Here is a 23,995-nt window from a genome sequence, read left to right as displayed (position 1 = left end):
AAAGGGACAAAGGGGAGAAAAGCTTAGGTGAATCAACGGATTGCAATCTATCTGCTAGGAATGAACAAGACAACATCAAATGAGGAGCTGTCAGCTGGACCATACAAAAAGCTAAATGTACACAAAAGGTTTTTTTTTTTTTCCTTTTAAATCTACCATACTGCTTCAGTTCATTTCCAATGCAACAATCTACTCAACACCAAAAATGGTCATATCTATCATAAATACAGAAAGTCAGTTTTTAAAACTTATTTTTTTAAGCTACAAGTCCTCAACACTCTGTGTGTGGGTTTTTTCTTTTTTTTTCTGAAAGTGGGAGTGCTTAACTTTTCCCCTTGAAATTGGCTTCAGCAGAAAAGCTATTCTTAAAATCCCCAGAAAGCTAAAGCAGTTCACATTGTTTTTCTCAAATACTTTCTGCCCGTTTTTAAATTAACAAAACAAAAAATCTTTTCTGGAACGAAAACCAAAACCAAAAAAAAAAAAAAAACCCAAAATAATATATTTAAAACAATGATTCTGAAAACAGAACAAAGTGTGAGCCATTGACCTGAGAATAAAAAGACATTACATTTCTTTTTTTCTTTTAGCAAGCCATTGGTATCTGAATGCTAAGATAGCAAGAAATTTAAAACTGTAACAAGGTGGACTGCTTTCCCATACAGTGCATGCCGGGCTCCTCTGTGCTATCAACGTGGGGCATTTATTGAAAAGGGGCAAATATACAAGGGGTTTAAGCTCCAAAGACATAGGGAGGCCCTGTGGACTTGTTTCCCAGACCAATAGTACCTTCAAAAGGACACAATGTAACAGGGTTAAGTTTTTTCTTCTTTTTTTAATATTAGAAAAGAAAAGACAAGAATGTAAAATCACCGGCATAGATAGGTATATGGGAAAACAACCCACGCTTTTTCTTTTTTTTCCTTTTTTTTTCCTTTTTTTTTTTTTTTTTTTTTTTTTGGTTAGAAGCTTTGGAATTGCAGTTAGTCTATTTTTGAAATTGGTTTGTTATTAATTTTTTTATTTAAATTCATTTGTTTGTATTGTTCATCTTCAAAGCTTACAATCTGAAGGTGTCCGTTCCTACACTGGTCAGACCACTGTCCTTGGGGCAGCTGGGGTCTTTGGGACCCTCCACCGGGCTCGCCGGTCCGTCGGACTTTTGGCTGAGATCCGTGTCAGACTCCTCCGAATAGTCGTCTGTTGGCATCGAGGGCTGAACCCCTGAGGTGCTGCATGAACTTGAGGTAACCGTTGAAGATGAGGAGAGAGGAGGAAAAGAAGGGGGCTTCGCGGCCGAAGCCCGGGAGACCACTTGCGGCCAAGACTTCCTGGAGGCGTGGGGGGAAGCGGAGGACGAGGAGGGGGCGGCGGCCGACAGGGGAGGGGGGCTGTCATTTGAGTGAGCGGCAGACTGCGAGGTAGATGCGGTGCTAGGATCGGGGAAGCAGGCAGAGTGAGGTAATAAACTAGGGTGCTCTTTGGCGTTTCTTGCTGCTCTCGTGATTGTTCTGTGTTTGTGCAAGGCCGACTCGAGATGTTGACTCAGAGCTTCCTCCCCACAGAGCGCGCTCTCGCACGCCAGGCAGTGGTACGAGCCGCCGCCGCCGCCGCCCGTGGGGACGTGAAGCACCATCTCTTGCAGGTTCACCACAGACTGGCCGAAGAAGCAGAGGGACTTCAGGTGGCTCCTCGCCGCCTCCTCGTCACTGAAGCCCGCCTGGCACTTGGGGCAGACCAACTTGTACTGCACCTTTGGAACAATGAAGGGGTCGTAGAGGGAGTCCGCACTTTTGCTTTCTGCTTCTGGCTCTTCGGGGGGTTTCGGCAGGAGGGGGGACACCTCACGGGGTGCGTTTTTCTGCTCTTCTGGTCTGGGGGATTCTTTGGCAGGGTCTTTGTCTGGGGAAGCAGCCCCCTGGGGGACTGGGGTTTGGCTTGCTTTGGGCTGCTGCTGCACTTTTTGCTGCTGCTGCTGCTGCAGCTGCCGCTGCTGCTGCTGCTGGATGGCCTCCTGCAGACTCTGCTGGTATTGCTGGTACTGCTGCAGTAGGGAGCCCGGGGACAGCCCCATCAGGGCCTGTGACAGCGCAGGGCTGTAGGGGAACAGGCCTTCCATGCCGTACATAGGCTGCAGGTATCCGCTCTGCAGGGCGCCGGGGATCTGGGGGGCATAATAAGGAGAGAAGCCTGGTACAAAGTAAGGGAGGAACTGGCTCGTGAGCAACGCTGTGGGGTCCGAAGTCAAGGCTGCCTGCAGGGCCTGCAGCTGCGCAGGGTCCACTGCATACTCCATGGCGGGCAGCGGTGCTGAGATCGTGGCTGCGGCCGCCGTGGGGGCCTCTCCTTTCTCCTTCTTGGGGATGGGCAGGGGTTCCCCTTTCCCTTTGTGTGCCTTTTCCTTCTCCTTTCCCTTCTCACCGTCTCTGTCCTTGCGTTGCTGTTGCTGCTGCTGCGGCGGGAGCTGTGGCGCAGGTGGCGGCTGGGCTGCTGGCGGCGGCGGCGGCTGCACCTGCGGCGGCTGCGGTTGGGGGCTTGGCAGAGGGGCCGTCGCCGCGGGGGCCTGTGCTGGGGTCGGGGAGCTCAGCGACGCTGAGGGCGGTTTATTTGGTAATCCAGACGTGGGGAGGCCGGGGGAAGGAACTGTTGTGCTGGGCAGACCCATCAAGTTCGGTTTAGGAGACGTTAAAGCTGAAAGGAATGGAGACAGAGAAATCACGTGTCAGTCTGGGGTGCTGAGGCTAGTGCTCAAGATGTTCCACCTGTGTCACTGGCACAGAGTCTAAGAGCTCAAGGTTTGAACTTAGAGGATCCTGTTGATCCAGTGGCTTTCCCGCCAGGCCCTGGTTGGATAGCCTGTATTCTAATCCAGACCCAGCCCTGGGTCAGCTCCCATACCTCTCATACCAACTAAACAACTTCCAACACCTTCCTGCCCACCATGCCACACCCATCCCACTCGGTCATGTTTTCTCTGCTGCGCTCCCAACTCTGCCCAAGGCAGTTAGTGTGGAGACCCCCAGGCTAGCTGCTGCCAGCTGGGACCCATCTGAACCGATGGCCTTCATCAAAAGCCCCACAGAAATAGTACAGTCAAGAGGCCCCACCAGAAGCTGTCTGGAGAAGAGAGCAAAAGCAAGAAACCCGGCCAGGCACCAAGACCACCTGAACAAACACAACAGGCTCTACGCATGTGCCTCTCTAACCTCCACTGCTGCAGGTGAATGGATGTGTTAGGAGGGCACAGAGAGGAGGGGCAATGGGAAGAAATGAAAACAATCCATTCAAGGTAAACAGTGGCACTGCTTTGGCTCAGCTGATCTGCTTTAACAAATCTGCTGAAAAATGTAACCACCTAGGAATAGGATTCTGGAGTCCACCGGAAAAATGAGCGTTTTCTTCTCCTGCCCCTATTTGAATGACATACAGGAGGATTAGGACTGCAGATGCTTGAGAAAGCAGCCACAGGAAGAGGAGGAGAGCAACGTCAAAGTGCTAGCACCAGCAATTCCTAAGACATCACAACCGACCCCAGGCACCACTGCTTATGGGTGGCAGACCATGTCACCAGGCGCATGCAGGGCACAGCCCCATCCTCAATCACACTCAGGCCTAATCTACCACTACCTGTAAAACCTTCACCCAGCCCCAGAGCCTGACCTCCTCCCTGACCCATAACTATCTCCTGAGTTAAATCTTTTGTTTCAGGGTGATGGAGGGCTGCTGCTGGTTCATGAAGACTAGCAAGGTGGCGGAGAAGGACAACACTGACCACATCCAAGACACTAGACGGTACGCATCCCTTCTCTTCAGAGGACACCAAAATGTAAAATCAGAAATCCCATAGCCCCTCACTACTTTATCTGGACCACCTTCAGCAAGAAAGCTGGGGTGGGGTTCCAAACAAGTCACTGTCTTCATGAGAAAAAACACTCTGAAGCCCAACCCAGGTGAAGACAATGTTGATTTCTGGCTCCAGTGGTGCAGTATTCCCTGGGCTATCAGGCTGCATTAAAAAAAAAAACCTTCAGATTTCAGGTGAAGAGAACAAGGTTGCCTCAAGTTGCCAGTCCCAGAAAAAAACAGGCATTAACTTTTGGATAGCCAAGGAGGATGCTTCCCTCAGCATCACATAATATCATTAATTGACTCTTCCAAAATGGCAGAAAGGGACCACTGAAATTAAGTCATCCAATTTCCTGAATGCACTTACGGGACTGAAATCAGAGAAGATGTGTCTGACTTAGAAAAACTCAGTAAAGGCTTATTGGTTAAAGTGGCACAAAGCAGATTATGCATTCCAACTTGGGACATGGCTTTGTCTATTTCTAGGCAACAGGCTTGCTCCAAGTTTTAGGTTGGAACTGTAGCCAGAGCCAAATGATCAGTGGGGCAGAGAAGGAAGTGCCTATTGATCTCCCCATCCCTCTGGCATCAGGCTTCCAGAGAAGAACTGACTTTATCTTGAACTGACAGTGCACAAAAGAGATTCAATTTTAAGGAACATGTACTGAACCTCTGCTATTTACCAGGCTCTGCACTAGCCATGTGAGATAAAGTAGCTCAGTACATTCTCACAATAATTCCGTGGCTTTGGTTTTCTTATCTGTAAGATCAGAACCAAACAAGCCACTTCATCCCCCTGAGGCTGAGTCACGTACTCCTGGAGTCGGACTGACGAGGTATGGACTGTGGCTGACACATATCTGCCATGTGATGTTGGGCCTATTAGCTGACTGCTTGGAACCTCAGCTTTCCACAATAGATGGATGTAGGGATTAAATGGCAGCTCATATGGAAAGAGCTTACCACTGGGCCTGACGATTAAACACAAGTTCTTTCTTTCCTAATTCCAGATGCAGCGCTCCTGGGAGCTGTGGTACAGTCAGACGGTGGTAACTGGGGCGTGCCTGGCTGCTGTGAATGATTAAGAGCATATCTATCTTCCTACCTGGAGTCCACTCTAAGTGGTCATATACCTGTTGACTGACTGGCTCGTACTGGGTGCTGTGGAAGGAGTACATAGCACGGGGAGCCCGGCTCCTACCCTAGCTTGTTGAATGGTCTTGACCTCTCTGGGCCTCAGTTTTCTCATCTGTAAAACAAGGGGAATAGATCAGACATTTTGATTCTAATATTTTCACATTATTATGAAATGTTGGGCTTTCCCAAGCCCCTCTTCCAAGGTCCTGGGCTGCAAGGGAAGTTCAGTGCTCAGCCACTTTCCATAGTCTCTTTCCTGGCTTATGTCTAGCTGACTCTTAACATCATTCCGTGACATTACTTGCCAACACATGTAAGCAACGACTTCCACATCTTAATGCTTTCTTTTCTTGTTCTTTTCTTTGGATAAGAAACTGGGATCTGGAATGAGGTAGCCCCTCATGTTCTGTAAAACACTGCCAAAATTATAAAACTTGGATTTAATTCGACCAGGAACCAGGGCTGCTCTGGGAAGCAGCAGAAACACTTCAACCCCTGGGAACAGGGCCATGTTTTGAAGGTAAGGAGGCACTCCGAGGGGCTCTCCTTTGGTGAATGTGTGCTGGTCAGCACAGGCTGTGGAGGGGCCCGCTAACTTGTGCCTCAGTCTCACAGGCTCCTGGAGGTGAAAGTCCAATTTAGGGAAGACAGCTGGATCCAGAGAAGACGGGTGAGGGCAGAGGAGGAGGAACAATAGAGGTGCACAGGAAGAACTGCGGCACTCCCTACGAAGTGGAAAAATTACTACCAAGTACGCGACTCTGAATTAGAAAGGGAAACGGGCAGAAGCAAACGAAGGGGTGTTACCATTAACGTTTCTGTCTGTCTAGAGGACTAAAACATGTCATAATTCACAACCACAGTGCCCAATACGAGTTCCTGGTTACTGCATTCCAGTACAAAGGCAGTCTGATTAGCAACCAGGGACTTCCCTGATGGTCCAGTGGTTAAGACTCCGTGCTTCCACTGCAGGGGGCACGGGTTCGATCCCTGGTCGGAGGACTAAAATCCCACGTGCCCCGTGGTGCAGCCAAAAACCAACCAACAAACAAAAAACACTAACATAACACTCTATTTCTGACTCGAAGAGAACCCCAGGAGTAAGGCTCTACCATATGAGAGCATCTTCCTGGTAGCATCTCTCCTGCCAGAGCACATCTCTGAAAAAGGAGGTGGGACCACAGGGGAAGGCAACGAGTTGATTTAAATTCTCTTGAACCAATTTCCAGAGGGCACAATCCAGAATTAGCTAGATATTCAAATGTTTTATATTTTCAACAGATATCGAGATGGGAATCTGCATTTCCACAAGGACTGAATGGAAGGGTCTATAATGGAAACTGCTGTCTTGAAAATACCCCAGGATCTAGTATGCCAGAACCCTGAAGTTCATGCCTGTAACACACACCCTGGTGGTGTTACTGAACACCAGGCACGAGAATGGTTTCAGGAGACCGTCCCAACCACAAGATCCCCATCCTTGAACTGATAAGTCAAAGAGTCATGTACACCATAGCTCTAGGAAGACTCAGTGGAAGGGACCTGAGGTTTTATTGCTGTTAGAGAACTTGAAAAAGGAAGTTTCCTATCAGGCCAACGCTCAGAGGTTTTGTGCGACAGCCACAGAAGAAGCGCTAATTGGGCGGCTATTTAATACTGGGAGAACCACCAAGAGCAGAACCCACCTGTGTTGGATGGAGTAAAGCCTGGCAAGGAGGGGCTGTTGAGGCCGGGGAGTAACACAGGAGGAATGCCCTGGATTGCCGGATATGCCGTAGGAAGGTTGAGAGCCTGAAGAGGGGCGTTGTCAAACATCCCTTGCTGCTGAGCTGCCAGTCCGAGGACCTCATTGGCCTTTTTAATCCGGTCCAACTCTTGTTGAGCCATCAACTGACGTACAGTGGCTGGGTCAAAGTATTCTTTCTCCTTGTCCAACTGGCTTCCAATGGTGTCTTTAACTTTGGAGATATGCTGTTGGGAAAAGATATGGTCACGTACAGACAGCCGAGCGCTGTACTTGATGCCACACAAAGTGCACTCTGTTTTGGGTCCCTCGTAACTTGTTTGGTTTATACCAAAATGCTTGGCCATGCTTAACTTGGACTTCTTTTCTTTTGCCCGGGCATTCTGGAACCAGACCTGAACCACTCTCTTTGGCAGTCCAATGTCATTGCCCAGGACTTCACACTCTAGCATGGTGGGTGTCCTGTAGTCATTAAAGCATGACTTGAGGACCTTCAGCTGCAGATTGGTCATCTGAGTGCGAAAACGTTTCTGCCCAGGCCTATCCCCACTGTCTCCAGATTTGCCTGCTGACCCACTTGCACCAGGGCTTGGGGAGCAGGGGTCTGCAAGGCTCGAGGTTTCACTGTAGTCCACTGTACCTTCATTGTCATATTCCTTGCTGTAAAAGCTCGGGGCTGGGCTGACCAGACCGGATGACAACCGATCTTCATACTCGGACATTGCCATCATGGCCGCTTTGGTCAACCCTTCACTGGGCGCGGAAGAGGATTTGGTTTCAGTTGCTATTCCCGTCGCACTGTCGTTATCCGCATTGCCCTCGTCTCCAGTAGTGGTATCTGTGATCGCTGTGTTGACTGAGGAACAGTCGTCGTTGTCCAGCTTAGTTTGGTCAAAGTTTAGATTAACTGAGGACATGGAAGGGCTTTCAAAGTCTTCAATCCCTTCCACCTTGATGGAAGAAGGGCTAAGAAGAGTTCTAGGAGACAACTCCATGGTTTTGCTCACAGGTGAGAGGGGAACACCTTGGCCATCACTACTGCTTGGGGGTAGGTGGGAAAAGCTAGTTCCATCAAAAATATCTCCTTTCATCTGGAGTCCCCCATCGCAGTCTAAGAGCATTGCAGACAGAGTTAGGTTGTAGCCAGCTCTCTTGGCTTCATGCCAATGACGGGACCGGATATGAGCCTCCAGGGCAGTCTTGGCTTTGAAGAGCGCTCTGCAAAAAGGGCATCTCCTGTGGGCCTGGGCTGGGCCCACAGCCCTGAACTGTCCCTTCCTTTCCCGGGCTCGGGTGTTCTGAAACCAGACTTGTACCACGCGTTTCTTCAAACCCACCTCATGCGCAATGTGATCCAACATCTTTCGAGTTGGATTGGAGTCCAAGAGATACTTTTGGTAGAGAATTTCTAGCTGTTCTGGTGTAATAGTTGTCCTCAAACGCTTGTCTCTCTGAGGTTCTTCTCCTCCCGTCCCACTGTCGTTTTCTCCAGGGCTGGCACTGGCCTTTTCCTCCAGTTTCCTCTTCAGAGTGTTCATCGTGGACGTGGGAGTTGAAGGGGAAGTGGCCGAGCTTGCCGGAATCTGAGGTATGGCCCCAGAGAGCAGCTGGCTTGCCAGCAGTGGGTTACTAGGGTCAAACAGCATGAAAGGCATATCCAGTGACCTGTCCAAAAACTGGGGGTGGATGAACTGGTTCTGTGCGCTCAGAAAGTGAAGCTGCTGGTGCTCCTGCCAGTGCTCAAACGACGGGAACGCCAGCTTGCACTGCTCACACTGGTAGGGGATTAGCTGCGGAGGTAGGTTGGCCAGCTGCTGAGGAGTTGATGTGTGGAGGGGCTTAAGGGGCAGGTGGGAGAGCTGGGAGGGACTGGGGCTCGACTGGGCTAAGGGGCACTGAGGGGGGGGCGCCTGTGGAGGAGGCTGGGGCAACGAAGCGGGGGACGTCAGCTGCGGGAGCTTTTGCTGGGCTGCATTTGTCTTCTGCTCGGGCTGGTCTTGCTGCTGCAGCTCTGCCTTTGGTTGTCCTTGCTTTTCTTGGGTCTGGTTTGGCTGTGCACCGGGAGGTTCAGCCTGCTTTGGTTTCTCATCACTCGCCTCTGGTTTTGAACTGAAGGTGGCCAGTTCGTCAGCCTCTGACGTAAGCTGCAAGAAAGCAGCAGAAGCTGTGCTGGCCGTTGGTGCTGGGGTGCTGTAAGCCTGGGAGGGCATCGGGGTGCTGCACGAGGAGCTGGTGGGCGTCAGGATTTCCATGGCGTCCATGGAATCCTCGTTTTGGCTGTCATCCTGCCCCTCCTCATCCTCATCCTTGTAACACAGCTTCTTCTGGTGCTTGATGAGATCAAAGATGCGCTGAAACACCAGGCTACATTTTTTGCACTGGTAGTTCAAGTTGCTCGTTCGAATATACCTATCATTTGTAAGTTCCCGCCGCTCTCCATCTTTGCCCTCTCCCTGATTCTCGTAATTTTTCCTGGCCTTCTGTCGGGCGTTTTGAAACCAGACCACTATGACTCGGGTTGGAAGGTTCAGTAAATTGGAGAGTTGCTCAAATTCATCATCCTTGGGGTAAGCATTGGCATCAAAGAAGTCCTGCAGGACCCGCAGCTGGTAGTCAGTAAATCTTGTTCTTGAAGACCGCTTGCTCCCCCAGTACTCCTGCTTCTGAGGTTCCGGTGAAGGGGGCCGAGAGTCGATCTTGAGCTCCTCCAGGCTGGTGATAGGAGGGTTGCTGAAGTTGTAAGGGGAGTCCTTGTTACGCTGCCGCTCTTTGAAGAGAGTGTTTCTGAACCAGTGCTTGATCACTTTCTGGGGCAACCCAGACTTGTCTGCCATCTCTTTGATCTGTTCTTCACTGGGGGAGTTGTTAATGTCAAAATACTGCCGCAGGACTCGGAGCTGGTCATCCGTGATCCTAGTGCGAGGCCTCTTATTCTGCTGCTGGAGCAGACTTGGATTGAGCTGATGCTGGTAGAGCTGGGCCAGGTCCGCAGGCAGAGGCTCCACAGGTCCAAGCTGAGGGGGCAGCTGGGCCGGCAGGGTCTGCAGCGGCATCGTCTGCATCATCAGTGGCGAGAAGATGGGCAGCTCCATGGGCATGGAGAGCTGGGTCAGCGGCACGGACGGCTGGGCCGGTGCAATCGTGGGCGAGGTGATGGGTGGCGCTGACACGGGGATGGCTGGGGTGGACGCCGGTGGGGGCGGCGCTGCCGGAAGCGGGGGCGGCGGTGGGGGCGGGGGCGGGGGCGGCGGCTCGGGGGTCTGAGGCCTCAAGGGGTACAGCTTGTCGTAGTGCTCTCGGTACTGTTTGGCAAATCTCTCCAGCTGTTTAAAGGGAAAGTAATTCTGGTGCACATGCTCTTGATGACTCTTTAAAATCAAGATGTTCGAGAACAACTTGCCACAGGAGTCGCACTCGAGCTTTTCCGGATTCTCCCCCGGCTCGCTCTTCCCGTTCTTCTTCTGTACCTTCTGCTTGTTCTCGTTGTACTGGATGACCAGCTCGAAGCCAAAGTTCTCCAGCAAGGCCTTGGTGGCGTTCCCTCTGGCGTCCGAGGCGATGCGTGGAGGGAGCATGGAAGGCTCACAACCCACCCCGGGGGCCGATTCCTTCTTCTCCTTGGCCTTCACGGCATCCGGCAGTGATTCCTTTGGTCCCGAGTTGCCCTCTCCCCCTTCGGCACCGTCTCTCTCCCTCTGGCTTTCTTTTTCCTTGTCTTTGATGACCAATTTGTTTTTCTTCTCGATGTGCTGGCTGGGCTGTAGGAGGGCAGAGTGACTCTGGGGCAGAGAGAGCTGGCTCTGCTGCTGCAGGACCTGCTGCGGGACCTGAACCTGAGCCTTCAGCTCTTCCAGCAAGCCTGGGCCTGCCCCCGTCAGCGTCAGCGCCCCGCTCGTCACGGGCAGGCTCACCTCGGGGCTGAGCTGGAACTCGGCGCTGGGGATGTAGAAGGGGAAGAGGAGATGCTGCTGCTGCTGCAGCTGCAGCAGGGTCTCCGTGGCCATGGGGAAGTGAGGAAGGAGGGTGGGGCTAAACAGCTGGGACTGGATCAGGGCCGCCTGCTGCTGTAGCTCCTGCTGCAGGTGAGCTTGAACTTGGGCCTGGGCCTGGGCCAGGGTCTGTGCTTGTTGCTGCTGCTGCTGCCTGGATGTGATCATATCTGCCAGCTTCTTCCGATTGGCTTCCTTGGGCTCTGAAGGGGAAGCAGTGTTGGCACCGCCGGGATTCCCCAGGGGTGGCAGTCCTACACTTTCAGTGGGCACTTGGCTCAGTAAGCTGGAGCTTGGAGCAATGCCAGCGCTGCTTGGATTGGTGGTGGTCAAGGTGTTGCTGCCGCTGGTGCTCACAGGACTGGGGGTGGAGGAGCTCAGGGAGACACTGCTGCTGTTCCCGGTGCCATTGCTGCTACCACTTGCAGCCTCCAGCTTGGCTGCCCGGGCCTTGGTTTGATGCAACACAGACCTCATATGGATCTCCAGCGTGGAACTCTGGCTATAGGCCACGTTACAAGTGTTACACTTGAAAGGTTTGTTGTCGGGGCTGCTGGTGGGTTCTGGCTGACCAGCTGCCGATTCTTGAAGGGCTCTCTTCAACTTATGCAGGTGGGAGACAGAATTGTAGTGCACTAGCAGGATGTTCTTCTGAGTGAACGATTCCTTGCAGACGGTACACTTGTAAGGGCGAGAAGGGTCTAGAAACTTTTCCATGGTGAAGTTGGGGCCTTTTCTGAAAGGCAGAGCTCTCTTGGGCTCTGAGCCCGAGTCTTCTTGTACCGACCCAGAGTCACTGCCCGTCGGGCTCTGTTTATCCTCCAAGTCACTCTCTTCTTCCTTGTCTTCCTCAACGATTATGGTATGGTCCTCAGCCAGGGTGGGGTCTCCCATTGCCAGGAGGTCTCCATTGGCCAGAAGGCCACCATAAAGCTGCTGGATGTCGGCCTCACTCAACTCCAGGTGGCTCGTCTCGAGGTGTTTTTTCAGAGCCTGGAAAGTTCGGAAACTGCGCTGACAGAGACAGCACATGGTGGCAGCTCTGATCACGTGGTACTGAGAGTGGAGCTGCAGCTTTTCCACGGTCTTGAAAGCCAGGCTGCACTGGTTGCAGCGGTACTTGTAGACGTGGCGATCTGACACGGGCAGCTGAGGCCTCTTGGCATGAACCTCGTTGAAGTGCGTCTGGAGAGTGGCGGAAGTTTTGAAAACCTGGTTGCACCCCTTCTTCCAGCACAGGAAGCCTGAATCTTCTCTCACAGAGCCTGAGTCAGCAGGAGAGGGCTTCACATCTCCACTGTGTTCTGTGCTGGCAGAGGGCAAGATGTTCTTTCCCAGATCATCTGAGGTTTCTGAAAAAAAAAAATCAAGCCCAATGATAAAGAAGGCTTAGAGCTGTCTACCCAGCAAGGCCTCGTGAACACAGAGTCTCATGATGAGGGAAATATCCAACCTGCAGACACACACTCTCCACAGAGACCCACACCGCTGAGAGCACGTGTTATATAAGCAGGTGCACAGGAACAGAGAGGAAGAAAAGGAAATACAAAAAGTCTCAACTGCTAGTAGGCCTATACCATAGCACAAATCTGTCTTCTAAACAATATTTGTTTCAATTTCTCAAGAACTGGCTTGAAGGGATACCCCCTTTACATGGATCTGAATTACAGAATATGTGAATTAATGCTGTCCTAAGCTGTGGGGAATTTGCAAGAACCGCTATCCACTGTAATATAAGAAATTTTGGGATATATATATTTTTAGGCATTAAATTTCTTGTTATAACGTGACTTTTGACTGTCTTCTCTATTCAATAAGCAAAGATGGCCATTCAAGTGGCCAATTATGAAAACACATTAAAACTTTTCTCTACAGTGAGATCATCACCCATAAATATTCTGACCCTTTTTTGGGTCAGCTGTGCGCTGCCTAATATGGAAACATCACAAGGGAGACACGGTGGGGCAGCAGTGTGGGGTAACTCTTCCCAACTTGAACCTCAGCTGCTGACGTCAAAGGTGTAGGAGAGACTCATAAACAGAGGTCTAGGGCCCCAACCAGCTAGGACCCACCGTGGGGCACCAGCAGCACCTATGCCTGCAACAGTGTTCTTTCCACCTCTCCGCCGCCCCCCATAAGGCACTCCTGGAAGTCTCAGAGGAGAGCTCTGTGCAGAGATGACAGCACCTAGAAAGACAACTAATCCAGTGCCCTGAGATCACCCATGTGCTCCACAGGTCCCTAATAATTAAGTCCTCAGAGAGGGAGTGTTTGATGGCTTAGGGTGGTAAGTAAGTCACGGGTCTACTGGTTGACTCTCTGGTTAGTCGCTTCCTCACTGTATAGTCTAAGGGGACACGTGTCCACCAAAACCCCACTGGTTCTCACCTGATTTTTTTCTCACTTCAAACCATACAAAGTGTGTATACAAATACATGCCAAGAACCAGAGTATCAAGTAGCTGACAACGGTGCCCCTCATCCCTTGAAAAGTTACATTCAGCTCTTAGGAGTATCGTAAAGAATTCTTGGCACTCTTGCTCCATGAAAATTTTGGCCCCAGGTTTCATTTTGTTTACTCTTCTCAGGGGTCAAGAATAATGACACTAACCAGGCTGCTTTCCTGCCTCCTCCAAACTGGAGTTCCCGTCCCGATCTGGAACAGCCGCTGGGAGGAACAGGCTGCTGGGCATCACCATCTCAGGGGTAGTCACCTGAAGAGCAAGCGGTAGAGAAGCGAGGAGAGTCAAAGGTTGAGGAAAGAGACACAAAATAGGGAAATGTGTCAAAATTATTTAATAAGCAAAATTAGCCTTCACCAGTGTAAAGCTGGAGGTGTCACTTTTCATAGCTCACTGAAGATTCATGTTTATTAGACAAAGCTCACATCAGTCAAAAGCGTTTCTACGGTTACATTCTGGACATAATTAGCAGTGCACACTTGAAGAATAATCTTATTATTAATATTTTTCCTTTATGCAGAATTTTGACTTTGATCACTGACAATGTTTTGTCATGGGCTGTGAAACTTCTTGTGCAACCAATTAGGTAGATAAGTTGAAAGGCCCACCTTAAGCTGCTGAAAACATAATAAGGGCCCTAATTAAATCATACCTAGTAAAGTACACTGTAATCTTGAAGCAGGGAGCATTGTAGTACTGTTTTCAGAATGTATTCAGGCAAGAAGAGGAGGGGAATAAGAGCGAAGGAAAGGGTGAGAAGAAGAGAAGGGAACAAAGGGAAGGCTAAGGACACGCAGACACACTGGCAGATTTTCCAGGAAACAACATTTTGTAACCCTTTACAAGCTGAGATCGAGTGCAAATGAGCATTTCTTATGACTCACTTCAGTCAGGATTTCTCCTGGGGTCTTTGCCTGAGGTACACAGCATCAGAGGGGACTTCTGGCCAGTGTCCCAGCCGCAGAGGGTGCCCCGCACCCTACGTTCTACAACAGGGCAGCCCCACCGTGGCCACGGCTGTTGTTTCCCAATACAGCAACTCCAGAATTAGCCTGGGTCAAAAGAGCTACAATTTAAGGTCAGATCTTTCGGCATTTATTTCTCCAGGCTTTCCTGCCATCTGGCCACAAGCTTGTCCAAACAAGTTATCATTTGCCCTCCATTAACGTGATAGGAGGCCCTCAACATCCAACGTAAGGCTAAAAGGTTCTTCATTTAAGAAGAAGCAATATCCCTTTGCCTACTATAGGATGGAAAGATAGTTGGCGATGATATTCCCAAATGAATTAGAAATCGTTCCCTGTTTGATGACAGCCTGAGAAGTAAACTGACCCTGAGGTTATAGGAACAGAAACTTAAGAGTCACCACTAACCTTTCTACATGGCGCCCAGCCCCACCTGGAGGCATTACTTTCCCATCAAACGCAACTATTGAGATAGTATCTTCACTTGCTGTTACAAAGATTGGAACACCTAGATTACTGTTCAAAATTAAATATTTAAAATAAATTACTATTAATTTTTAATGGTTTGAGGATCCTGGCCTTGCTCAAAATCACTGCTGACATGTTCACTGGAATCATCAGTGGTAGGTTCCACTCCTAGAGGAAACTCGGACAGCTGTCCCCGTAAATCCAAAAAGGTAACTCCTCAGTACATTTCAGGGTATTAGAATAATCTCAGCAACCCAGATGCCCGTAGGTGCAAAAATTAAGCAACAGGCACTACGGAGAAGGGCTCTGAGAAGCCCTGCGTTTACGGAGAGCAGGTGCGTGGCAGGTGAATGTGACACAGAATCCCTGCTCTCACAGATCTGCACCCTCACACAAAGCTCACCGGCAGCTGCTTACAGCTAGCTGTGGATGAATCGCTAGGAATGGAGCGGAGATTGCCAAACTCATTCCATCTATTTTCTTTTTAATAGAAAGCATTCTGACCAGTGTGGTTGGGGAGTCCAGCGGGAATCCAAGAAGTGAAAGGTCACCAATTAATTTATAGTCCTCAACCGAGGGGGAGCACGAGGTTGGGGGCAAGAGGGGGAGAAAGGGAAAGGAAAAAAGACCTCCCCACACCTCCTTTCTCGGCTGTAGCTGCAGGATCAGTCCTTTCCTGGGATCTTTAGGAATTATGAAAAATGAATCATGAGAAGTGAAGAAAAAAAGCCCTACAGAGTAAAAAAGAATAAAATTATCTAACACCTCAGCTGCACATCATTATAGAAAACTGTGGGCTTTTTATACACATTACAGTAAGGCAGACATCCCCTCTAACAGACTCAGTACGACGGATCAGTAATTGTTTTCATACACTTTAATTAGAAAAACTCAGATGGCTATGAATAATAATGGAAAAGAGAGACTTTTGCACTTGAAAGGTTGAAGTCAATCAAGTGTGAATGACGGCAAAAAAGAAAGAAAAAAAAAGACACCAATTCATCAGCCCTCTGTTGTCTCGCCGCGACTTTAATCATAATTCCTGATTGGGATTCAAGAAGGCAGTAAGCAGCGGTTCTTTGTCTGCCTTCACCTTCCATCAATTAACTCTCCCCAAAATATAATCATCAACCTCACATGCTCCTCTGCATCTTAATCTGGGCCTCCAAACCTGTAAGTCTTGCCTCATACGTGTTTACGTAATTACTTCTATCTACCTGCATCTTCTCATCTATAGTGTACCCAACCTCTCCCTGAAAACAAACAAAAAAGGTTGGGTATATAAAATCTTAATGGGCAAGAAATTCCCAGAAGGCAAAGAAGAAGACCCCTAAAGAGAATCCTAAGGATCTAGAAATTCTGGTGGGGTCTGTCTGCACATGGGTCTATACAGAGAGGTTGCGATGGAAGCCTCTTTGCTGTGCAGGACATGGAGGGCCCCACGTCAGCTCTCGGACACTAATGTTCCCGTGTCTGTGTCCACTACTCCCTCTCCTACCAGCTTCTCAAGCTCATCACTCAAAGTTACCACGCTTTCTTGTAAAGAGCCAAAAATACGGTCCTGCCAATGGCTCACGGAGGAATTCTGCTCACGGAAGAAAATGAGGGTTGGCCAAAGGCTGAGTTCCTTCAATACTTGCCTTGGCACTCCTTGTTTCCCAGTCATATCTGGCTGCCACACAGCGTGGAAGGTTGAGTCTATCCCAGCCAGCCTCTGATGGACAGCTGAAAGTCCGTGGGAAAGGCGGTCACTCAACAGTGCTGGGCAGAGTTCTGTAAAGACCTTCCCTTTCTCTAGGAGCGTCGGAGCATGCTAGTGTGTGAGAGGACAAAACCTGGCCACAGCGTCGTAACCAGAGCCGCCCCAAACGTGCCCAAACCACAGAGACCCTCGGAGGACTAGATGCCGCCAGCAGCTCCCCTGCACCGACAGCGTACGCAGCATTACACATTCACTCTCTCTGCCCCGAGCCCTCCCATCCACACACTCAAAAGCCAAACAAAAAGTTTTAGGTTTGGCCAGACAATAGTACACAATCAGTCTAAACACCTATACTTCCTACACTGACATCCATGTAGATTGATTCTTCCAATAATCTTACACCCATAAACACTGAGTATGTTAAATTACATTCCCCCATACTCTACTCATTAATGTATAGAGGGGACCTCAGACTATTAAAACAGACTTTTAACCAAAAGTCAGAGTTTTTCTGGTGAGAAAATTCAATTGCTTAGAGCCATTACTTCCTCAGAATTTGAGTCTCTCAAGATCGGCGGCCATGACCACGCAAAGCAGCTCTGTGGTGATGATCTGGATACCACATGTGCTCCTCTCAGCCCTCTGAGCCAAGTCAAGCATTGCAGAGTTGACGGAAACGCAGGAAGAAAATATCATCCGAACAGGCGCAGTACCTTCCTAACAAGTAAACAAGTCTCACATATAACAAGAGAAATGTGGAGTTCTGCTCTGATGCTGAAAATCTTCAAGTTCAAGCAATTCTCACATATGACGATAGACACAGAAGAGCCCCACACTGGTACTAAGAATCTTCATGCTTAAGCCATTCCACAACAACTTGGTTGATGAGAAGGAAGGGCCTCAAATGACTCTGCTCATTCATTCACTTGACCACCATTCACTACACTTTGTACAAGGTCCCCGCGCTGCACGCTTGTGAGACAAGAGCAAGACCAGGTCCCTGTATCCAGGAAGCTCACATCCAGAGGAATTAACCTTCTAGAGATCATAAACTCATTCGAAAATCTGATGAAAGTTGCAGGCTCCTAGAGAAAATACTTCTAAAACAAACTACTGTAGATAATTTCAGGAAATCACAGGCTCCCTCGAGGGAAATTCCTGGATTCAAGTTAATTGCCCTTGAACTACTAGGAAAGGTGACGTGGGTTTGTAAATACCTAGTTCCTACCTCCTGTTCATTTCACCACTATTTTGGATTATGACTTAACGCCTTTCAAGTTTCTATGAGGTGAGTGGGCCCGAAAGCCCCAAGGACACACCTTATGAAACCCAGAGTCTTAGATGTGGGTCTGGCTGGTCCCCACTGTGACATCTGGGAGGGGCCGCTGATGTTGACTCTTTTTCGATAGAAGAAGCTAGAATTATAAGGAGCCCTCCCCACTCCTTGCTTTCTCTGGGTCATGGATATGAAATTGCCAAATACCACAACTTGAGCAGCCAAGGGGTATATACACTTCGCTAAATTCTTAAGGGGACTGTTCATGCAAATTCACCTCTCAAGGCCGCTCTGTCTGAGGTTAGATCAATGCAACCAACAAGTTCCACATGCTAGAAAGCAAAGGTATTTTCTTAGAGCGAGTACTGAACTTGGTTTCTCTGAGACCCTCATCCCCACAGCCTTGGCATTGCTCGCCTGAGTAGAGCTTCTTTCTGAAAGGCTCTCTATTCCAAGTGAAAGTATAGATTTGCCAAAACCTAGACTCCCAAGGAGACTCAAATCCTTTATATTTCAGTAAAAAAAAATCAAGAGAATGAAGAACCTCAGATGGAGGGGAAAAAAAGAGGGAAAGCCTCAGACACAGGTCTTCCTGGCACAGACCTGGCCAGTCTCTACACCTTGTGAATGAGGCACTGGTCCTGTTCAAAAAACTGAAGCATGGAGTTAAAAGCCAACCGCTTCCAGAACTGAGCATTCTAGCTAGTGGGGGATCCAAAGTCGACGGCGCCAGTGAGGGTCTGGCTGCTCACTTCCTCCCCTGACCTCGATGGCTGCCAGCTGGTCTCTGCACATCTGCAGCCAGCAAGCCCGGCAACTCACGGCAGCAGAGAGAGCTTCAGAGGTTTTTCCGTCCTTTCCTTTACTACCTTCCAAATGTGCCAGGCTGGGCGCTGGACCACGGAGTCTAGAGGGCTGTTTCTCTCTTTGTCTCGTTTCCCTTCTAAAATGTCTTCCTATGTCGTTGTCTATCTTTTTTTGTTTTTTTTTAAACCTAAAACCCAAGAGGAAGAAATATAGGGCCATATTAAGAATTCATATGGGCCAGAAACAAATGCAGCCCTGAACCAGATTTTAAAATCTAAGAATGAGAAAGACTGAAAAAGGAGGTAGGTGGGAGAACAGGAAACATATGAACAGTTCACACACACATAAACATACACATACACACACACAGTGAGTGAGAGAGAAAAAAGCTGAGAAGGGAACTGAATTGGAGAGAAAAGCTTCATTAGACTTGGAGAGGCAAGCAGTGGCAGTATACCAAGGTCACTTTTAATTTAGACCATCTAATTGGCAAACAGGCTCCAAATGGTTATCATCTCACAGGGCTTGGAATTAATGAAGCCCGATTATTTTCATTACCTTCCTCTGAGGTGGAGACAAAGTGAGAGCTGGTACCCAAGTGGGTGCCATAGCCTCAGGGCCGCTGGCCACTCAAGAGCCCCCAGTGCAGGGGGGCCAAGCAGCCAGCCTGATCTGGAGACTCGGATGCACAGACCCACGACGAGCAGAGACAGGCGCTGACCGAAAACATCACAGGAGACAGACAGCTGGGGCGGGCTGGGGGTGGAGGGGACCTGCAGGCAGTGCAGGTCCAGGAGCAGCCAAGGGGAATCTGTGCATGTACAAAACATACAGAATAACTAAGGACTACCAGAGGGAGTGAAGACGAAGGGCTAGAGAAAAAGATGTTCCTGGGCTGCTCCAGAGCCAACCTCCTTCTCTGCCATGAGGTCATACTTTGTTAAGTGACTGGGGAACAAAGACAGTTTCCCCGTATTAATGCTCCGGGATCCCAGTGGTGTGTCCTGCCACTTAGAAGGACAGTGATCAATTAGAATAATTTAAGACGACTGATATGCATTGTAGGTGGTCTTTCCCATTCTCATTTAGGGGCCAGAAGCCTGTCCCCTATGCCCTCAACCCTCCTCGCCTAAAACCGTGAGACAAAGGAGGGCACAAGCAGCAGCTCCTATATCCCCACCACTAATTCGGAATCTCGGACTTCTCTGTAAATAGGTGAGAATTCTATGGAACTGACATCGGGGGGACGGGTCGCTCAGTTGGGTCTGGAGGGGCACCTGTCTCACCGCCTTGAGCTTTATAGATTTCCGTCTTTCATATGACGTGTGTAAAGACACCGTTTGGAGCTCTCTTTCCAATAGGCCGAACAGAATGAAGTGGTATGGGTGCAGTTTCCATAGAGGAGGGCCAGAGCTGCAATTGTTACCAGTGGAGAATATTTTCCAAGCCCCTTCATCGGTAAAAAGAAGGGGGCCCATGGAAGACACAGATGTGAGATGCAGAGCATAAGCAAGCAGCTGTTACCATAGCAACAGACATATTAGACACTGCAGGTTCCTGAAAGCTGTCTGATAAGGTATTATTAAATGAAGCCTCCTCAAAACACTCTCCATTTACAACTGAACGGAAAGGCATTGTAGAGAAAGTAATCTATTTCCATTTATCAGGGTGGAATTTACTTTTAGAGAGACTGAAACCCAATTCAAGCCAGATCCTGGGACCTTGGACCCAAACAGCAAAAAGTATTTACCAGAATTTATAGCTTTAGATACCTTAGACATACCCCATGTCTGCCAGGAGCTGTCTTGTTTGGTGGATTTTGCCAGGCTTTCCTAGTTTGCAGCCAAAGGCAGTTAACTCACTCAAACAATCTGGCAAGGAAGAAGATTCACTCCTGTCACTGCCATTCCTCCTAGCCACTCAAGGATAAAGCAGACATAACTTTCTCCTCTTGGAGGATGAATGACTGGACACTGACCATTCCTTAATGATATGGTTTAGGAAATGGAGCTCTGATTTGAGGGGCATTTCTCAGAGTTTCCTGCTCTAGTTGGCCAGGAACAAACAGATAGATCGTCAGAAAGCCTAACCAATACTTTCCCTTGGCCAATTTTCTAATAAGATTGCTGTAAAATATCCTCCAGGGGCATGATTCTAACCACAGGTTCATTATAAACACTTAGTTGTAAAACAATTGCAAATTTCATATTAACACCAAACTTTTCAGAGGAAGGACAATGGCAACTATTTAATTTGTCAGGGTGGAGACCAAGATCAGCAGTCCAGTCCTCAAATAGGATGCTGGGCTCACCCCAAGGTATGGCCACAAACTCCCCTCTAACCCTGGTTGCTCATCTTTTCCTGCTGATTCTGCTAAAGGGTCGAGGTGGAATTGCTTCATGTAGCTCAGTGCAAACAATCCTCATGACTTGAGAAACCAATTCAATATTGACAGCCATGCAGTAACTCCATCTTCTCATGCAAAGATAGGGTACCAAATCATCCTTATATATATGCCTTTAAATCAAGTGTAAAACCCTTATGATTACATTTTCCACAACTTTCAACTTTATTTCTGAATCCATTAACTTTCTCTTGTTGCTAGCAAATGAACTTCCTATAGTCAGCACATTTCCCACAATTTGCACATTTTTTCAGAAATATTTAGAAAACATCTCCATTGTCTGCTATGGGCAAATGAGGTAGGTACACAGGGGTTCCTGTACAAGGTGCCAAGCACAGCCCCTTTAGGGAGTGTGTTTCTCCTCCGTAAGAGTTTTCTCAAATAGGGTTTATTAACCTGTTTCCATGGATGGATTTTAGGGTATCCTTATGCTCTCTGGCACTGTACACACAATTTTGTACATGGAGAATATTTGAAAGAGTTATTAATAGTAGTTGTCAAACTTTAAGTGTGCACAGAATACCCAGTAAGGCTACTAAACCATTTTCACCAGAGTCTCAAAAAAAAAAGGTTGAGAATCACTGCTTGAGTGGGTAACACCCAAAAATATCTTAGGGATTGGTACCCAAGCAAACACAGCAGTAACATCCTCCCCTCAAAGACTCTGCTGATAAATGAAGAAGATTCATAATGACCACCAGACTTGCTACTTTGAATGTACCATACTGTTGCTGTTATAAAAGTATGACAAAGAATGGATATTTGAAATATAATTTATATAGTAGTCCCTAGGGATGTATAAATGAAACTTACTGTCTAATGTAAACCAATCATACAGATTACTACAGGCTCACATTTCCTAGACCAGACTGATATTAAACAGGAAAAATAATCACCAGAGCAGAAGGACGATGTATTGAAAATGCCACCCTCCCCACATCTCTTCCTGTTTCTTCAGGCTCCCATGGTTCCAGGCCATCTGTGGGAAGTATGATGAGGCCTGAGGAAAATCCCCCTTGTTATTTCCAAGGCTGGAGAGGATTCCAGGGAAACTTGTAACAGAAACACACCCATCCACAAAAGGAAGTTTCCACTTACAGAGAACCTTTCAACAATGTTCACCAGTCTGTCTATTTGAAAATACCCATGGAAAGTGAATTTATACTTGAAATGAAACTCATGCTAGGTCACCTTAGAGCTTGCTATTGGCTGCTAAGGTTCTCTTGATGCATCATCAAATGTATGTTCCTCATGACTAAACATCATTTACAATGTTATTCATTAATTCTGCGTAACCAAGTGGAATGGGAAATGCCTAGAGGTTATACGTCTGTGACCTGCGTGGGAATCTTCACACGAAAAGGCAATCAAATTAACTTATTACTCCACTGTTGAAGGAAGTTAGAGGTGAGAATTTTTCTCTTTGGGGGTTTTTCCTCTAGTGATCAGGAAAGGGCTTTCCAGCAGCCCAAGCATACACAGAATGCAGGATATTGGTATCACCTGTAGAAGTTTGAAAAGTTTTCACATTACATTAGATTTAAATCCTTATACTAATCTTTTGGGCCATGTTTACAGTGGCCACTTAGAGCCATGCCCCGCAGGTATAGCAACATCATGTTCAAAACGCAAAGCCCTTGTTCATGACTCGCCACGTGCTACCCAACTGAGCACCTTCCTGCTTTGAGAATGAAAGCATCCACTTGAGAAACTCCCACGTCACAGGGCTACATTCTGCAAGTTGGAGAATGTGGGCTCACATCTCCACTTTGCCACTTGCAGGGGCATCAAGTCAGTTAACCTCTCTGAGCCTCAGTTTCCTCAGCCGTTAATGTAAACGTGTCAAACTTTTTAAATAAAACAGAGTGGTTGTGAGGATGAAATGAGACATAATGGATTTAAGAGCAACCTAGAAGATGACCTGCTCAGTAAAGGTTTGGAGAATCTGAATAACAACTTCTTCATGTAAATGGTTAGCTACTCTAGGCCTCTGCGTCCTGAGGGGAGAGAGGAATAAGGGATGTTGAGAAATGCATATGTATTCAGCCCTTTAGGCCACAGTCAGGCCGAGTCTAAGGTGAACAAAGGTCACAGAACTATCTTTGACATTTCCAACTCTGCACTGGCTCTCGCATCCAGCAACACAACGTCCTGTCCATGTTGCTGCATCACCTTTGACCGCTGGGGAAAGAAAAGCCCCGAGGTCCTGCTCCCAGCTGCCTTACCGTCATGATGAGCTTCTCCACGCAGTCCGGCGCCACGCTGTGGAGGTGGGTGAGGTGCAACTGGAGGTGGATCTTGTTGTTGAGCATGTCCTGGCACAGGGGGCAGCGGAGCATGGGCTGCACCGAGTGCTGCGTCATGGCGTGCACCCGCAGCCGGTTGACATCGGCGTTGCTGTACTTGCAGTAGGGACACTGGTACATCTGTGGGGAACACACAGCCACCCCTCCGGCTGAATCTTCAGTTCCCACCGCAACTGTGTCCGCCCCAAGCCCGCCCACCCGAGACTCCACTCCCCCGCTTCCCCCAGTTATCTGAAACACTCCCCCACCAGCACAGCCCCTTCTGGCCTCACCTGCTCTGGTTTGGTCTCCTCTGATGTTTTTGGTCGCTTTGAAGAGAGAGGAGACTCTGAGCTACCTGGGAAGGAGATGCGTTTGGAGGTTGCAGGAGAATCTGTCAGCTCCTTCTCGGCTTGGCTTGATGATGCTGGAAGAAAAAGCAGAAGATGTAATACAGCAGCCAGACCAGGCCAGCTCCCAGAGGGTTTGCGTTGGGTGAAAATCAACATTCATTTATAGAACAGGATTTTCTTGAAACACCAAAATTAAAGTAGGATGAGCATCCGGACTGATTTATCAGGCATGCTAGAAAAGAAGCAAGTGTTTATTTTTGTCCCCCATGAATTTCTGTCACTACACAACTTTAACAACTGAACACTAAGAAAAAAAGGTACAGAAATGGACTAAAAGGCTCTGAGTTGGATTAAGCTACATTCAGTCTATTCTGACCTCCCCCAATCAAGACACAATCTGCTGGCTTAGGAGGGTGGGTGGGAAAGTCTCACCAAGTGCTTTGCCAACCACGAGTCAACCCAAGTACCAGACACACTCTGCTTTCATGGATATAATAAACGATGTGCTTCCAACTTTATTGTCACAGCTCTGGAAATCACAGCACAGCACAGCACAGG

The 23,995-nt window shown here is 48.5% G+C and overlaps 1 protein-coding gene and 1 long non-coding RNA gene across 14 annotated transcripts in view; one reads left to right on the top strand and one right to left on the bottom strand.

The window, feature by feature from the left end:
- LOC132480737 (uncharacterized) overlaps positions 1-23,995 on the top strand; it is a 199,284-nt gene that overhangs the window by 165,874 nt on the left and 9,415 nt on the right. For 2 of the 7 annotated variants that reach the window (XR_009530684.1, XR_009530678.1), the window contains 8 exons: positions 1,060-1,247; positions 1,566-3,220; positions 3,709-3,792; positions 4,857-5,503; positions 5,591-5,734; positions 6,265-7,736; positions 8,220-8,315; positions 11,145-12,473. This is a non-coding gene — a long non-coding RNA (uncharacterized LOC132480737). Of the gene's footprint in view, positions 1-1,059; positions 1,248-1,565; positions 3,221-3,708; positions 3,793-4,856; positions 5,504-5,590; positions 5,735-6,264; positions 7,737-8,219; positions 8,316-11,144; positions 12,474-23,995 lie in introns of those variants that run through there. The other 5 variants (XR_009530680.1, XR_009530683.1, XR_009530679.1 and 2 more) reach the window with 5 other exon arrangements.
- ZFHX3 (zinc finger homeobox 3) overlaps positions 476-23,995 on the bottom strand; it is a 255,057-nt gene continuing 231,537 nt past the window's right edge. For 4 of the 7 annotated variants that reach the window (XM_060085120.1, XM_060085125.1, XM_060085121.1 and 1 more), the window contains 5 exons: positions 23,378-23,511; positions 23,025-23,225; positions 13,327-13,429; positions 6,669-12,068; positions 476-2,691 (listed from right to left, as the gene is read on the bottom strand). In XM_060085120.1, the coding sequence (XP_059941103.1) occupies positions 1,061-2,691; positions 6,669-12,068; positions 13,327-13,429; positions 23,025-23,225; positions 23,378-23,511 (7,469 nt within the window). In that variant the 3' untranslated portion in view covers positions 476-1,060. Of the gene's footprint in view, positions 2,692-4,909; positions 5,096-6,668; positions 12,069-13,326; positions 13,430-23,024; positions 23,226-23,377; positions 23,512-23,995 lie in introns of those variants that run through there. The other 3 variants (XR_009530677.1, XM_060085124.1, XM_060085123.1) reach the window with 3 other exon arrangements.

The sequence above is a fragment of the Mesoplodon densirostris genome, chromosome 19, assembly GCF_025265405.1.
Source record: "Mesoplodon densirostris isolate mMesDen1 chromosome 19, mMesDen1 primary haplotype, whole genome shotgun sequence".
Taxonomy (NCBI): domain Eukaryota; kingdom Metazoa; phylum Chordata; class Mammalia; order Artiodactyla; family Ziphiidae; genus Mesoplodon; species Mesoplodon densirostris.
The sequence above is the reverse complement of the archived record's forward strand: the minus strand, read 5'-3'. Positions and strand labels throughout refer to the sequence as shown.